Consider the following 17,169-nt stretch of genomic DNA (forward strand, 5'->3'; position numbering starts at 1 on the left):
ATACAAGTAAGTGTGATTAATGGTCTCTTGAATCAAGATAATTAAGATCATTGATAGTGAGGATGTTTGAATGGCTGGCTAGTGAGGACCAGTTGGGGGGTGTGAAGACCAGTGAGTGGTGAGGGGTGTGTGGGTGGTGATGATCAGTGGGTGGTGTGGGTGGTTGGGTGGTGATGATCAGTGGGTGGTGTGGGTGGTTGGTTGGTGATGATCAGTGGGTGGTGTGGGTGGCTGGTTTGTGTGGGGCATTGGGTGGTGTGGGTGGCTGGTTAGTGAGGATCAATGGGTGGTGTGGGTGGCATGATAGTGAGGACCAGTGGATGAGTGGCTGGGGAGGTACAGTGGGTGAGTGACAAGGGGAGAAACAATGGGCAGATGGCTGGGGTGGACCAGTGGATGACTGGTTGGAGAGAAGCAGTGGGCAGTTTGCTGGGGAGGACCAGTGTGTGTCTGGCTAGAATGGGCCAGTGGGCAGCCGACAGGGGAGGACCAGTGACTGGCTAGCTGGGTGGGGAGGACCAGTGGCTGGCTGGATGGGTGGGGAGGACCAGTGGCTGGCTGGCTGGGTGGGGAGGACCAGTGGTTGGCTCTGTGGAGAGGAGCAGTGGCTGGCTGGGTGGAGAGGACCAGTGGTTGGCTCTGTGGAGAGGAGCAGTGGCTGGATGGGTGGGGAGGACCAGTGGTTGGCTCTGTGGAGAGGAGCAGTGGCTGGCTGGGTGGGGAGGACCAGTGGTTGGCTCTGTGGAGAGGAGCAGTGGCTGGCTGGGTGGAGAGGACCAGTGGTTGGCTCTGTGGAGAGGAGCAGTGGCTGGATGGGTGGGGAGGACCAGTGGTTGGCTCTGTGGAGAGGAGCAGTGGCTGGATGGGTGGGGAGGACCAGTGGTTGGCTCTGTGGAGAGGAGCAGTGGCTGGATGGGTGGGGAGGACCAGTGGTTGGCTCTGTGGAGAGGAGCAGTGGCTGGATGGGTGGGGAGGACCAGTGGTTGGCTCTGTGGAGAGGAGCAGTGGCTGGATGGGTGGGGAGGACCAGTGGCTGGCTGGGTGGGTGGGGAGGACCAGTGGCTGGCTGGATGGGTGGGGAGGACCAGCAGGTAGCTGGCTAGGGAGAACCAGGTGAGGGAGACTAGCAGATCAGGTTGCTAGCGTCGCGGGGGAATTCCTTGCGTCATGAGCCAGGACTGGCCTGGTGGCCACGTCCAATCGCAGACCAGGACACAGCGCCAGCCAATCAGGAGAGACTTCTCAGATTCTTCCGCATGGCCCATGCTAGGTGTTCCACGTGTCTTCATATAAGAGCTCGTTTGGTGGAGATGCCCAGTGATCCTGAGGCTTGCGTGCCGGTGTGTGCTTAAGTGTACCTCAGTGATAGACATCCCTCCTTCGTCTGAAGGTAAGTTACTACAGGTTAGGTCTTAGCAGAAGGAGATTCACAGATCCAACGTAGGTCTCGCGCCACCTTTTCAGGGTCTTTGTAGATGTATGGGATGGCCTGTGAGTACTGAGTGAGAGGATAATTGGTTTGGGTTGGCGTGTGATGGGATGGGTGTTCCATGGCTTGAGTGGCGCAGGTGGTTGGAGGTGTAGCCGGAGTATAGGTGTGTGCAGATAATACAATTGTGGGGGGTAAGAGGGGGATTTTATCATCGTATGGATAATTGGCTACTGTGGGAGGTTCGACAGAGAGAGCAGGCAGGTTGTGTGTGTGTGTGTGTGTGTGTGTGTGTGTGTGTTTAACAACGTCTTGCCTGGCCTGGTGGCAGGTAGGGACCACTTAAATCAGCGACGGAGGGTCTGGTAGGACTGGGTAGCTGCCATGGCTAAGAGGATAGTTGAGCTGGATGTCTTCATAGGAACTGTGAATGGCTAGTAGTGTGTCTTGGTGTTTGCTAGATATGGTTTGATGGCTGACATCTGTGGCTAGCTGACCGAAACGGATAGGTAGGATAGGCTTTAGGATAGCTGGTTGGCTGGTTGGTAGGATGGTCAGTATAGACGACTGGATGGCGTTGTTTGAATGGATAGTATTGCTGGATGGTCAGTATGTCTGGGCTGATGGACGGACGCTATGAGTGGCTAGCATATTTTTCGCTAATATGGATAGGTTGACAATATGAGGGCTGGCTAGTATGGGTAGGGTAGATGCTAGGGATAGAAGTAGATTGTCCTAGAATGGATTGGTGGGAATGTAAGTGATTGATAAGGTTGTGTGACTAAATGGTTGAATGATTAGTATACTTGGATAGAGGATAATGCTAGTTGCCTGAAATGGATAGATGGCGAGAATATATGAAAGGCAAGTCACGTGTGAAGAGGGATAGTTAGCACGGAGGGGTGGCTAGTATGCAAGGGTGGAAAGAGCGAATGCTTGATTTGAATTGGTGTGTGGGTAGCTCGTATGGGTAGGTTGTTCGTATGGGAAGATGGTTGGTGTGGGTGAGTGTCTGATGCGGTTGGGCAATTGATGTGGGTGGGTAGTTAGCATGTACAGACTGCTGGTGTGGGTGGGTAGTTAGCATGTACAGACGGTTGGTGTGGGTAGATGGCTGGTGTGAGTAGGTTGCTAAGACGGAAGGACGACTGACGTGGACAGGCAGTCAGCATATGGAGATGGCTAATTAGAATGGATGATTGCTGTGGGTGAACGACCGGTGTGGTTGTATAACTGGTATGGTTGGGTAGTTAGTACATGTGGGCGATTTGCGTTGATGGCTGATGTAGTGGATGAGAACGGTGAGGTATGTGATATCTTAATGGTGTGGTCAACGAACTCGGGTGTGGGGTATATGCCTCAGGCCTCTGCACCTGGGAGGCGTGGAGTGGAGGTAGGGAATGGGAGGTCGTAGCTGAGAAGACTGTAAACCCCCCAACTTGTTTTGTGCTTTGGCTATTTATGAAGGAGCTAATATTCTCACGTACATGGCTTCGTTATTTGTAACCTTGTAGGGTCGTTGACCCAATGAGTTTGACCCCTTAACGACCACACGAAAATGTATGAACTTCGAGGGGACTCAGTCACCAGATCGAGATAATAACTGCGTCGCCGCTTTCTTTTACATCACACTTCAAGATGTGATCCATTCCTGCTTCATTCTATGTATATTTAGTGCATCACTTACTGTACTGCATCATTTTCAATCAATTTGACTGAAGATCAGCAGTGTTTGTGTGCCCGAAACGTCTCACATGTATTTCAGTATCAAAGGGGGAATGAATGTTGGACTTTGAGTTCACACATTTTTGGTGAAACAGAACGTGTGGTGAGAATATTGGAGAAACGAACAGAAAGTTAGTGAATGTTAAATAAGCATTGGTCTTCAACAAACTGTGCATTGAAATATTCTACCAGATTACGTGATCCTTTCCAATATATATATTTTTTTTTTTTTTGCTTTATCGCTGTCTCCCGCGTTTGCGAGGTAGCGCAAGGGAACAGACGAAAGAAATGGCCCAACCCACCCCCATACACATGTGTATACATACACGTCCACATACGCAAATATACATACCCATACATCTCTATGTGCACAAATATATACACACACAGACACATACATATATACACATGCACACCATTCACACTGTCTGCCTTTATTCATTCCCATCGCCACCTCGCCACACATGGAATAACATCCCCCTCCCCCCTCATGTGTGCGAGGTAGCGCTAGGAAAAGACAACAAAGGCCCCATTCGTTCACACTCAGTCTCTAGCTGTCATGCAATAATGCCCGAAACCACAGCTCCCTTTCCACATCCAGGCCCCACACAACTTTCCATGGTTTACCCCAGACGCTTCACATGCCCTGATTCAATCCATTGACAGCACGTCGACCCCGGTATACCACATCGATCCAATTCAATATATAATGTGCCGAGATGATTAGTTATATCAGATTCTTTCTAATTTTCTGATTCGTCTACCATCATTTTCGTATGGCTGGAGAGGTAGTGTAAGATACCTCAAAGGGTTGTCTCAACGTTCCAATTTGAATCCATCAAATCATCTTCAGGAAAGAGGTGTGGAGGTCAGTCGAGCAGCTGGAAATAACTGCGAGTACCTGGGGTGAGGCTGCGTGTATCTGTAGGCGGACGTGCATGTAGTCCTCCACGGTCATTGGTTGTAACGTGATGCTGGGGCGTGTAGCTGTAGTATCCTGTCTTGGTCTGTGTAGTGGTGGTTGATTTTTGGTAGTGCATCAGCGACGTGTATACGTCTCGTGTGTTGTTCCCGGCGTAGTATCCTTGTAGATCTACCAATCGTCTCTCGTGTGAGGGCAGTGTAGGTGCTTCCTGGTGACATGTAGGTTGATGGAGCCTTCTTGTAGGTGTAGGTGTAGAGTTAGTCTTCTGGGTAGTGTACCAGTTGTGTATCCCACGTACGTAGGTCATGTTTGGTGAGCAGTTTACAGTCTCCTTGTTGACATTGGAACATATAGGTTACTCTGGATGTTTGTGATGTGGCTGGTTTTATTTTGGTACAGCTGGTCGTTCATGATGAAGGTCCTTGTTTATTTTTGGTTTTGGAATATATATCATTTACCAAAATACCTGTAATGAATAACATGTACCTAGATAACCGTAATGAATAACATGTATCTAGATAACCGTACTGAATAACATGTACCTAAATACCTATCGTGAATAACATGTACTAAGATACCTGCAATGAACAATATCTCCAAATAGATTCATAACGTTGTCATGTCTCTGTGTGTATGAAAAATTCGTAACTACCTATTTGCAATTACCTATTTGTACTGTACGCTCGTGTGTGTGTGTGTGTGTGTATGTGTATGTGTATGTATATGTATGTGTGTGTGTCAAGAAGCAGATGAATTGACTGAGCTCCGTCGTTAGGTCTGGCAAATGGTACTTCCCCGTCAGACGTCACTGGCAGTAGACGAGCGTACAGGAGGAACACACACACAAAAAATGCCGGATAGGAGGCGCTGCCTGCCTCCCTCCGTCCCTGGCAGGCTTGGCCAGGAGTATATAAAGACGGGTCTGGCCTGAGTAGCTCTGAAGTCTCCCTCTAGTGTAGGCAGAGGTAAGTCGGGCTCCACCTGGTGTTGTCATTACTGATCAAGTTCATATATATATATATATATATATATATATATATATATATATATATATATATATATATACTTCTCGTTACGTATGTGATGTTCTGAATACGTTATCTTGTGCAATACGTAAGGGATATAAGACATAAGTGGCGTTTCGTTTTCGTAATAGACGCGATGATGACGTAATCAGTGTTGTTTTCCCTCTGGCGGTGTGTGTGTGTGTGTCTATGTGTTTCTACGTGTGTGTGTGTGTGTGTGTGTGTGTGTGTGTGTGTGTGTGTGTGTGTGTGTATCCTTACCCTAGCCACCACACAGACCCTCCCGACGATCTAGTGACCTTAGCTAAGCCGAAGGACGCGAAGCACCCACTCCAGCCCCGCCCCAGGGTGTGTAGCGATTCTAGCTTCCTGGGGAAAAAAAAAACAAGTGTGGAGCAACTTTTGCTGCTTTTAAAAGTGTGTGTAGCAGCTCTTGTCTCTTACAAAAGTGTGTATAGCAGCTTTTGCCTCCTACAAAATTGTGTGTAGCAGCTCTTACCTCCTACAAAAGTGTGTATAGCAGCTCTTGCCTCCTACAAAAGTGTGTATAGCAGCTCTTGCCTCCTTCAAAAGCAGCACAGGTGATCATCAGACTCTAAACCGTTGGATCACCTAACCTGATCGTTAGCGTACCTGTTTTGATACATCGTCCAGTTTCCAAGTGGCCAACCTGCCCTGGCTGCTACCATATTCCCCAGGGACCTGCGCGTACCGACTGACAGACGAACGGACACGCGCAAGGACGATACAAGGAAATAGCCATCATATGAGACGCTTGGCCTGTGTTTTAAAACCAGTTTGGGTAACTGACGCCAAGGATCGAATCCTTCGTCTCATATTTTGTTGATATCAGCGATCTGTATCACTGTGACGATAGATTTACTTCGAAGGTCTGGAGTGTGATGAGATGACATGAGTGTGATGAGATGACATGAGTGTGATGAGACGACATGAGTGTGATAGGTTGAGATGAGTGTGATAGGATGAAATGAGGACGGTAGGTGAACATGAGTGTGTCAGGATGACATGAACTGGATAGGAACCTATGAATGTGATTGGATAACATCAAAGTGACAGGTTAACATGACTGTCGTAAGACATGAGAGTGATAGGATGATTTGAATGTGGCAGGTTAACATGACTGTCACAAGACATGAGGGTGATAGGATGATTTGAATGTGACAGGTTAACATGACTGTCACCATGGAACCATGGAAGCGGAAGTGAATCATAGGGTGGGGGAGGGGGCGAAAATTCTGGGAGCCTTGAAGAATGTTTGGAAGTCGAGAACATTATCTCGGAAAGCAAAAATGGGTATGTTTGAAGGAATAGTGGTTCCAACAATGTTGTATGGTTGCGAGGCGTGGGCTATGGATAGAGTTGTGCGCAGGAGGGTGGATGTGCTGGAAATGAGATGTTTGAGGATAATATGTGGTGTGAGGTGGTTTGATCGAGTAAGTAATGTAAGGATAAGAGAGATGTGTGGAAATAAAAAGAGTGTGGTTGAGAGAGCAGAAGAGGGTGTTTTGAAATTGTTTGGTCACATGGAGACAATGAGTGAGAAAAGATTGACCAAGAGGATATATGTCAGGTGGAGGGAACGAGGAGAAGTGGGAGACCAAATTGGAGGTGGAAAGATGGGTTGAAAAAGATTTTTAGTAATCCGGGCCTGAACATGCAGGAGGGTGAAAGGCGTGCAAGGAATAGAGTGAATTGGAACGATGTGGTATACCGGGGTCGACGTGCTGTCAATGGATTGAACCAGGGCATGTGAAGCGTCTGGGGTTAACCATGGAAAGTTCTGTGGGGCCTGGATGTGAAAAGGGAGCTGTGGTTTCGGTGCATTATACATGACAACTAGAGACTGAGTTTTTTTTTTTCTAGCGCTACTTCGCGTGCTTGCGAGAGGATGGGTTTATCCGTTCCTGTGTGGTGGGGTGGCGACGAAAATGAATAAGGGCAGCAAGTGTGAATTATGTACATGTGTATATATGGATATGTCTTTGTATGTACACATATGTATACGTTGAAATACATAGGTATGTTTATGTGGGTGTGTGGACGTGTATGTATATACATTTGTATGTGGGTGGGTTGGACCATTCTTTCGTCTGTTTCCTTGCGTTACCTCGCTAACGCGAGAGACAGCGGCAAAGTACAATAATATATATATATATATATATATATATATATATATATATATATATATATATATATATATATATATATATATATAACAAGAGAAGAAGTAGAGCCACACAGACACATTAGAAATTAGAGAGGTGTGAAGACACGGTGCTGAATGTTAAGCAAACCCCTTATAGGACGGGAAAGATATGCCTGTGTAGCAAGGAGAACCCTGGGGCGGCAGAGAACACCTGTGGGGCTGCCTCTTTCGCAAGAGAGGCCCACGAAGAATGCCACAGATCGTTTCTAGTCCCATCTATGTCGCAAGAGGAGCTCTGAACGGCGCAGAGCACCTCTAGATCCATCTGTTTCTCTAGGAGAGCTCGGAGTGACACAGAAAATCACTCTAGTTCCTTCTGTTTCTCTAAGAGAGCTCGGAATGACATAGAAAACCACTCTAGTTCCTTCTGTTTCTCTAGGAGAGCTCGGAGTGACACAGAGAACCATTCTACTTCCTTCTGTTTCGCTGGGAGAGCTCGGAGTGACACAGAGCGCCTCTTGTCCCATCTGCATCACCAGAAGAGCCCAGAGTGACATAGAGAACGGCCCTAGTTCCATTTGTGCGGCAAAGAGAACCCGGAGTGACACTGAACCCCTCTGGTTCCATCTGTTCGCTAGGAGAGCTCGGAAAGGCACAGAACATATCGAGTTCTGTATGTTTCGTAAAGAGAGCTCCAGGTGGTACAGAAGACCAATTTTTCTGTCTATGTCGTAAGGGTGAAGCCTTGGAGCGACGAAATATATATATATATATGTAGAGGGGTCTGTAGAACCCCCAGCAGCTTCTGAAAGGCTAGAGGGGCATAGAAATTATAGAATCTAACCAGGAAATACATCTATACACCGAGTCTCTGCGTGGAATTTGGTTGATAGATTTGGGAAGAATTGCACTGAAAGAATATGAGAGACAGAGGAATTTTTGAAGAATATGAGGAAGATGGAGAACAGAAGAACACGGTCATGTTTGCGATTGGAACAATTCACAGAGATGATAGGTATACACAGCACCAAAAAACGACCTTTACACTTTCAAAGTGATATAATATGACATAAGGATGAAAACATGTGAGAGCATACCAACCTCTTACAGTCAACTGGTGATCATTCTGAAGACCATCGTTCACTGGTGTGAAGGTCGTTTTTGTCCTGTGTGTACAGTGTGTAATTTATGACCAATCGTAAGTATTCTGACTGTGTGCTGTGTTAAGCTGACTAGTTTATATCATCTTGACAGCAATTTGGATTCCCTTTTGTTTATATGCGTTATGGCAGGCCTTTCCAGGTCTATCTACACAATGTCTGTGCGCAAGAAGATCCTTTGTAGATGAACCAATGTGTCGTAAGCATCACTGTATCTTGACCTCCACGTAGAAAAGGAAAATAAGTGGATTATACGGAAAAAAAACACAAATTCAACTCTCATGCATTAGGTTATACAAGTCTCACAGCTATCCTCCCGCCTCTCTCCCCACGACTCGTGCTTCCACAGCAAAGAACACAACCACTCCAAACCAGATTCTCACCACAGGATGACTTGACCGAACAAAAACTTGACAGTAGGGTTTGTGGGGTTTTTGTTTTTTTCCCCTCGCCCTCCTGTATACCGACAACTTCTTCACCTGTGACGGTGCCCTTGGGAAGTACAGCCGATCTACCCCGAAGGCTATGATTAACCCCCCCTAACCTTACCCCCCACCCACCCCCAACGGCCCTTAACCTACCCCCCACGCCACCTTTTTTTCTCGGAGGATGACTTGGAAAATCTAATTTTTTTTCTTCTGTCCAGCATAACAATACATCGCCTCTACAAGGTTGGTTCATATACATGGAGTCTTGCCACAATGGCTGCCTCCCTCTAGCTTCCTATATATATCGTGTCATAATTCAAATACGTTTGATTATATATATATATATATATATATATATATATATATATATTTATCTATTTTGCTTTGTCGCTGTCTCCCGCGTTTGCGAGGTAGCGCAAGGAAACAGACGAAAGAAATGGCCCAACCCACCCCCACACACATGTATATACATACACTTCCACACACGCAAATATACATACCCATATATCTCAATGTACACATATATATATACACACACCGACACCTACATATATACACATGCACACAATTCACACTGTCTGCCTTTATTCATTCCCATCGCCACCTCGCCACACATGGAATAACATCCCCCTCCCCCCCTCATGTGAGGAAGACGTTACAAGGAAAAGAGATTGTGGACATCTTGATGGGTCATCATGCACGTACTGGCTGACTGGCGGGAGGGTTTTAAAGACGTGTCTGGGTCTCTGGGAATACCTGACCACAACGTGGGGTTGTGGGCGTCTGGCGTGGCCTCAAGGTTGACGAGCAGTTAAACACCCACACACCTCACACACGCACACACTCCCCCAACACCCACACCTCACACACACTCCCCCAACACCCATACCTCACACACACACTCCCCCAACACCTAACACGCACTCACCCAGCACCTACGCCTCACACATACTCCCCCAACACCCACACCTCACACACACTCCCCCAACACCCATACCTCATACACACTCCCCCAACACCCACACCTAACACACCCTCCCCCAACACTTACACCTTATACAGACTCACCCACACCTAACACGCACTCCCCAACAAACACACATAACACTCCCCAAGTACCCACACCTCACACACGCACTCACCCAGCACCTACACCTCATACAGACTCACCCAACACCCTTACCTCACACACCCCTCTAACACCCACACCTAATACCCAACCCTACCCCAACACCCGCGTCATCAACTGCTTTACTCCTCTCTACTGAATCTTTACGATACACAACATTCTCCACGGTGGATGTCCGCTTCGTCGGGTGTAAACAATTCACAAAGTTTCAAATCCCACCACAATCACATAGGCTTGTGTACACGCCCCTACCCTCCATGCCAGAGTAGACGCTGTCCTGACTGTTAAATTGAAAGTGGAGGCGGGGATGGCTTTTGGGTAAAGTGGAAGGGTGGAGTGGGGTGGTTGTTGGACTGCGCAGCGAGATGCGTGTTCAACTTCTTATTCTGTATCATGTTTATAATTCCTTCGTATTGATTTGGTTGATAATAGGATGTGCTCTATACTTACCTGGGGATGGGTTAATGTTATTGATATTAGCACAATTAAGACAGATTCAAAGACATTACGAGTGGCATAATCTGATGAGGGGATACAATGGGGCTGGGTTCTTAAGGTCTACACAGTGATCGTTTTCATGCCAATGTTTAGCAATAGCACTATTATGGTCATCCCTGCGTACTGAATGACGGTGCCAATAACATCTCTCACGTACAGTTTTGTTTTACCTGTCTGGCCAATGTATACATTCTTTACATCCATAACATTTGACGTCGTAAGCACTCCAAATTTTCTGATGATTCGACTTATTTTTGATTAAGGTCTTATTGATAGTGTTGGTATACTGGAAGGCAGCATTAAAAGCACTGTTTTTTAAGTACCTGTCTTACATATGCTAAGTTAGGAGAATGGAGCAACACCAAACACTTACATCTATCATCCTCATTAATAATGTTGCTACTAGAATATATGATATGTTTCCCTGGCTATCCAATCAGCCTTATTCACAAACCACTTGGGACAACATAAATGCCTAAAAGTACATCTTCCATGGTTGCGTCATTCATCGTCTGGACTCATATGGGATCACATATACGCAGTGCTCTTAAGAACATGAACTTAAATACAAATATTTTCACAGAAGAATCATGTACTGAGAAATAATGACTATAAGTCCAAGGGTTGGCAGTCTTCCAGTCAGTCTTGAAGAGTAGCACTTCTGCTGAAGGAGGCGTTGATTGAATGTGTGAAAGAGTATAAGGTATTGAGCCCCAGTCTAATGTGGGTTAGAATTACGAGAGGTGGGTGAATGCTTGTACTTATACACCTAGACACGAGAGGAATGAGGATGAGAGGCGAGTGTGTTGTGGAATCAAGTCTTAATGATGGGTGATTTGAAAGAGCAAGTGGTTCTTGTAGCCGTTGAGGTTGTAATAAAGAGGCGTGGGATAACCAGTGTTGTGAATAAAATTGATGAACAGGTTGGAATCGTGTTTGTAAAAGGACTCCTGATTGAGAATGTCTGGTTTGAAATGCTAGCTGGCATTATTGGATTATATATCGATAGATTAGGCGTGTAAAAGAGAGTGTTGAAAGTGAAATGTGCTGAAAGGTCCTGTTGCTGTATTATCTAATCACTACTTGGTGATTGGGGGATGAAATTTGTAAGGGCTTTCGAAGAAGAGGAAATAGCTTGTAGGTGAGCTTGGAAAAGACGATTCCGTGAAGAGATTACAGTAGAAAGTGAGTCAAGAATGGTAGAAGTTAAGAGTAAAACAAGAGAGTAGGTGAGGGATGGGAAGCATTTAGGGATGCAGTGTTTACAAGTGCAAGAGAAGTGTGTGGCATGAGGAAGGTGGGTGGAGGTGGGCACGTGAGAGAGGGTAGGAGGTGATGTGGTTAAGGAAATGAAACTGTCTGTGAAAAAGAAAAGAGTGTTTGTGGGAAGAAGTGTGAGTGATTGGGAAATGTACAAGAGGGTGTGGAAGGAGATCATAGAGACGAGTACAAGGCCTGAAGTAGAGGATGAATGAGAGATAGAGTAAGAGAATATCAGTAAATTTCGGAAAGAGTACGCTGACTTTAGGGAGGAAGTGAACAATGTGAAGAGAACAAGAGAACTAATAGGAGAATCGGTGAAGCGGAGCAGATGGAAAAGTGGTAACAGACGAAGATGAGAAGAGACGGAGTATTTTGAAGGACTGCTGAATGTGTTAGATGATAGAGTGACAAATATGGGGCGTTTTGGACGTGGATATATTGAAAGCGAGCAAGTTATGGCGTGTGGCTGGTGAAAAAATGAGATGGTGAATGCCTTGCGTAATGTGAAGTGTGGCAAAGCGGGTACATTGTTTGGGATAGCAGTTGAAATATCAAGAAAGGGAATGATTATGTTGTTGACTGGTTAGTTAGGATATTCATTATATGAGTGGCTCAAGGTGAGGTGCATGATGACTGGCAGAGTGCATTTATAGTAACATTACATAAAGGTAAGGGAGACATATGTGAATGAATGTATTTTAGATATATAAGTTTTAATAGTATCCCTGGTAAGCTGTGTAGAGGACTAGTGACTAAGAAGTGAATGGCATGCACAGAGCATCATGTTGAGGTAGAGCAGTGTGGTTTTAGGAGTGTTAGAAGATGTGCGGATTAGGTGTTTGCTTTGAAGATGGTGTTAGAAGAATAATCAGAGACAGAGAAGTATCTGAGTGTGGCATTAATGGATCTGGAGAAAGCGTATTATAGGGTTAATATAGATTCTCAGTGGAAGATGTTATGAACATATGGTGTGGGAGAAAAGTTACTAGAAACAATGACGAGTTTTCTTCAAGAATGTAAGGCATATGTGCGAGTAGGAAAACAGGAAGGTGAGTGGTCTTAGGTGAAGCTGCGGCGAAGGTGCGTGATGTCACCATGACTGTTTAATCTCTTCATGGATACCGTGGTGGGAGAAGTAAATGCCAGGGAACGAGAGGCGGGTGTGCAATCTACAGGGATTGGTGGGGCCTGGAAGGTGAATCAGTTGTTTTTTTGTTGAGGACACGGCTTCACTGGCAAGTTCTTGGAGGTCCAGTGGTACGCTGTCCTCCTGCAGTATAGACATGACTGAGAGTCTATTTGCAAAGTCCTTGTAGTCAGAGTGTGGGCGGCCTACCTCCCCTACAGGCTCACAGTCAGTGGACTGGGCATTGGAACTGTAGAAAGATTATCAAAATAGTTACGATTATCAAAAGTAAACTATTCGTGAGGGATGCACGCATTGCGACAGTCAGGATGTATGACGTAGCTGGGCGAAATCTCCGCCCATCTTGACGTCACATTATGCAACCAGCAGGTTGGGCGAGGGAGGCAGAGGGAGGGGTTGGTGGGGTAGGGAGGGAGGAGGAGAGGAAGGGAGGTTATATTCCTTCCCTACACCCCATCCCCTGCAGGACTCTGTGATCAAACCATCCTACTCTGGATGCCCACAGCTCACATACTGCCTTACCACAGCTGTACCTGATGTCTATTTGACCAGACTCCCTAGCGTAAAACTCAAGGACATAACTCGTATTTACAGATGTCTGGACGGATTAAGAAAACTGGGCCTCACCAAACACACAAGCCGTGGCTTGTTTACCTCACCAGTCACCTTAAAATCACGTGAGGGAAGGTCCTCACAGGACAGATAGACCCGGCCTAAAATCACGTGAGGTAGGGTCCTCATAGGACAGATAGACCCGGCCTAAAATGCCCTTAACATATATTTCATGTTTTAACTTTTTCTCTCAGAAATATGGAACTTGTGAGCGACCAAGGGCCAACAATGTTTCTTTCTATATCATAGTTTGTATTTATGATGGTGGAGGAGTTTATGCAGTTAAAATGGTGCTCAAAAGAGGTTTTAATTTTGGAATAAAACACAATAGTGTTAGCCCCCATTGTTGATACTATGTCTATGGTGGCTAATCCATGTTTCATATGGTTTCAAAATTGTACGAACCATGAACTGAACTACATGACATCTGAAACACGAATGTTTCAGACGGCTTAAACTGCACAATATCTGAGATCATCCATGTTTCAGATGGCTTCAAAAAACATACGAGATGATGATATATGGCGATTTTTTCTTCATAATACTTGGCGTTATGTTGCATTTTTCCCCAGAAGTTTTTTGTGTATGTCTGAAGACACTGTCCTTGGGTGTGCTGTGCTGGCCTGTAGTAAATGTTTACGTCTCTGAGTCCATCGGGCCTCACACTGACGTAAGATCTTGCTTGGACAGGATATGTGTTTAGAATTATTATATTCGCAACCAGTTTATTGTCTCCCGTTATTCTTATTTTTCTTTCTTCTCATTCTTTCTTTATCATCATCATTATCATCATCTTCTACAATTATTCTTATTTTTCTTTCCTCTCTTTCTTTCTCTCATCACCGTCATCATTATCTTTTCTTCCTCTTTTTCTTCTTTCTTCTTCTTCCTCTACTTCTTCTTTCTTCTTCTACTTCTTATTCTTCTTTTACTTCTTCTACTTCTTCTTCTTCTACTTCTTCTTCTACAATCATTCATATTTTTCTTTCCTCTCTTTCTATCTTTTCATCATCATCTTCTTTTACTTCTTCTTCTTTTTTCTTCTTCTACTTCTTCTTCTTCTTTTTTCTACTTCTTCTTCTTTTTTCTTCTTCTACTTCTTCTTCTTCTTCTCATTCTTCTACTTCTTCCTTTCTACTCACTCTTCCTTTTTCATCACCACCAACAGGATATCTTTTTAACAAAAATTTCTTTATTTTCTTTCCATTTTCCCGGCGCTTCGTCTCCTGGTAACACGCCAACTGGACACTTTCACCTCACCATGCATTTTCGTCATGCCCTTTGGTCACGCCCCCTGGCCCTGCAGGATGAAGGTCGTGGCGCTCCTGTTAGTGTGGGCAGTCCTCGTCAGTGGACAGAGGGGCCGCTGTAAGTATCAGTGTGAGGATGAAATTGATACCTAGAATAGGCTGAAGTGTGTGTGTCTGTCTGTACACACACACACATAGGAGTAAAGATGCAAGGTGTACATACGATGAGTGTTGGACGACAGTGTAAGTGTTTGAAGACAAGATAGGTTTTGAAGAGAGCGTAAGTACTTAAACTTGAGAAAGTCTAAGGATCTGAAGGCTGGCTAGTTTCTGAAGCGAGTATAAACGTTTGAATACAGAATAGGTTTTCAAGGTAATGTCAATGCTTGAACTGAGCTTTAGAATGCGTTTGACAGTTGGGTAGGGTTTTTGAAAACAGTGAAAGCGCTTAAACTAAGAGAGTTAAAGTGTTTAAACAGAAACGGTATAAATGCTTCAAAATAGATAGTGTACCGAGTTAGTACAAGTGTGTTAATTGAAGTAGTATAAGTGATTAGACTGTAACAGTGTTAGCACTTAAATAGACACTGTACTGAGTTAGTATAAGTGTGTTAATTGAAGTAGTATAAGTGCTTAAACTGTAACACTGTTAGTGCTTAACGTGAGACAGTACATCTGTCTAAACTGTTCATTTCCTTCAAAGTATTATCATAAAATGACACCTGGTCTGTATAGATATTTGCATGCAAAACGTCAGGATTGATATAGCACTTCACCTTGAAACCCTGCTGCAGATCCCCCTCTATAGTTCAACTTCTATAGTTCGTTTCTATCCTTGAATCACTGTCTCTCAGTGAAGCCCAGGTTACTCCCAGTCATTGTCAACCTTGCATCCCTGTATCATTGTATCTCAGTGTCGGTACAGAATGTCTCACTCTGTGGTCATGTTCCTTACAGACCATCCGGGGAGAGGACATGGCGTCGCTGGCAGGCCACACAGAGGTCAAGGTCATGGTAAGTCTCTCTCTCTCTCTCTCTCTCTCTCTCTCTCTCTCTCTCTCTCTCTCTCTCTCTCTCTCTCTCTCTCTCTCTCCACACACACACATATATATATATATAATCACATAATACCCTCCAGCAGTCAGGATTCGAACCCAGGACCTCTTGCGTGGTAGTCGGGGAGACCAACTGCTAGGCTTGCATCACCAGCAGTTAGCATTTTACAGAACCTTACTGTACAAATGAGGAAGTGTATGAATACGAATATAGTGCTTATGAACAAGAACTTTCATAGAACATATAATAATCTCCAACAGCCAGGATTCGAACCCGGAACCTTTTGTTGGTAGTTGGGAACGCTGACCACTTAATATATATATATATATATATATATATATATATATATATATATATATATATATATATATATGGTAGAAGTTATAGATCATTTTTGCAAAGATAGGTAAGTGTTAGAAGCTATAAGGAACTATTCCTAGATAAATACCTTCAGAAGCTATAGGAAAGTATTCCTAGATAAATAGCTTTACGAAGCTATAGGAAACTATTCCTAGATAAAAAGTTTTAAGATGCTACAAGAATATATGAATAGCTCTTAGAAACTATGGAAAACTATTCCTGGATAAATAGCTCTAAGAAGCTATAGGAAACTCTTCCTAAATAGATAGCTCTAAGAAGCTACAGGAAACTATTCCTAAATAAATAGCTCTAAGAAGCTATAGGAAACTTCCTATATCAATAGCTCTTAAACGCTATATCAAACTATTCCTAGATAAATAGTTCTTAGGCACTATAGAAGAAACAAAAATTGGATCAAACTCTGTTAAACTATCGACGGCTGGAACGTTGAAAATCACAGCAGGTTAAATTACGTGATCAGATCCCCTCCTCCTCACTTTAGGAGAGGCTTGAGATCTTTGAAAGATCATCATTATCTTCTTGTATAGCATATCATCCACGAAGTCCCACCTCGCCATCATCAAGGGAGGGGCAGGAGCAGTTGTTGTTGATGAAGGCTTTCAAGAAGAAGTCCTCATCATCATCATATCGATACCAGATGCCTTCCTGTGATGGAAGGTCTGGGGCTTTGAATACAGCAGTGGCCTCAAAGTCATAGCTACTCAAGACTATTGATCACTTAAGTATTGTGTGTGTCAGTATCCTATATGGATATTCGAGCAGGATATATATAGTTAGTTGAGGACAGCTTCTTAAACACATGCCTTTCTTGTTTATTTTGTTTACAAAGCCAATGAAGATTAGTATTCAGATTCTCATTTGAGTTCAGTTATGTTTACACTATCTCACCTATGTATCTTTCCCCATGTTCAAATGTCAAACATATCGTTTCTACACAAAGCTTTGTTGATTCCTTTCATTACGTCACAGACCAG

At 44.5% G+C, this 17,169-nt stretch overlaps 1 protein-coding gene across 1 annotated transcript in view; it reads left to right on the plus strand.

Moving 5' to 3' along the window:
- The first annotated feature begins 1,238 nt into the window (after positions 1 to 1,238).
- The window catches only part of LOC139758944 (transmembrane protease serine 9-like), a 70,946-nt gene continuing 55,015 nt past the window's right edge, over positions 1,239 to 17,169 (plus strand). Inside the window, exons 1-3 of the mRNA XM_071680760.1 lie at positions 1,239 to 1,390; positions 14,815 to 14,876; positions 15,716 to 15,772. Coding sequence (XP_071536861.1) covers positions 14,816 to 14,876; positions 15,716 to 15,772 — 118 coding nt within the window. The 5' untranslated portion in view covers positions 1,239 to 1,390; position 14,815. The remainder of the gene's footprint in view (positions 1,391 to 14,814; positions 14,877 to 15,715; positions 15,773 to 17,169) is intronic.

This window comes from Panulirus ornatus, chromosome 32 (assembly GCF_036320965.1).
Source record: "Panulirus ornatus isolate Po-2019 chromosome 32, ASM3632096v1, whole genome shotgun sequence".
In the NCBI taxonomy this organism is placed as follows: Eukaryota; Metazoa; Arthropoda; class Malacostraca; order Decapoda; family Palinuridae; genus Panulirus; species Panulirus ornatus.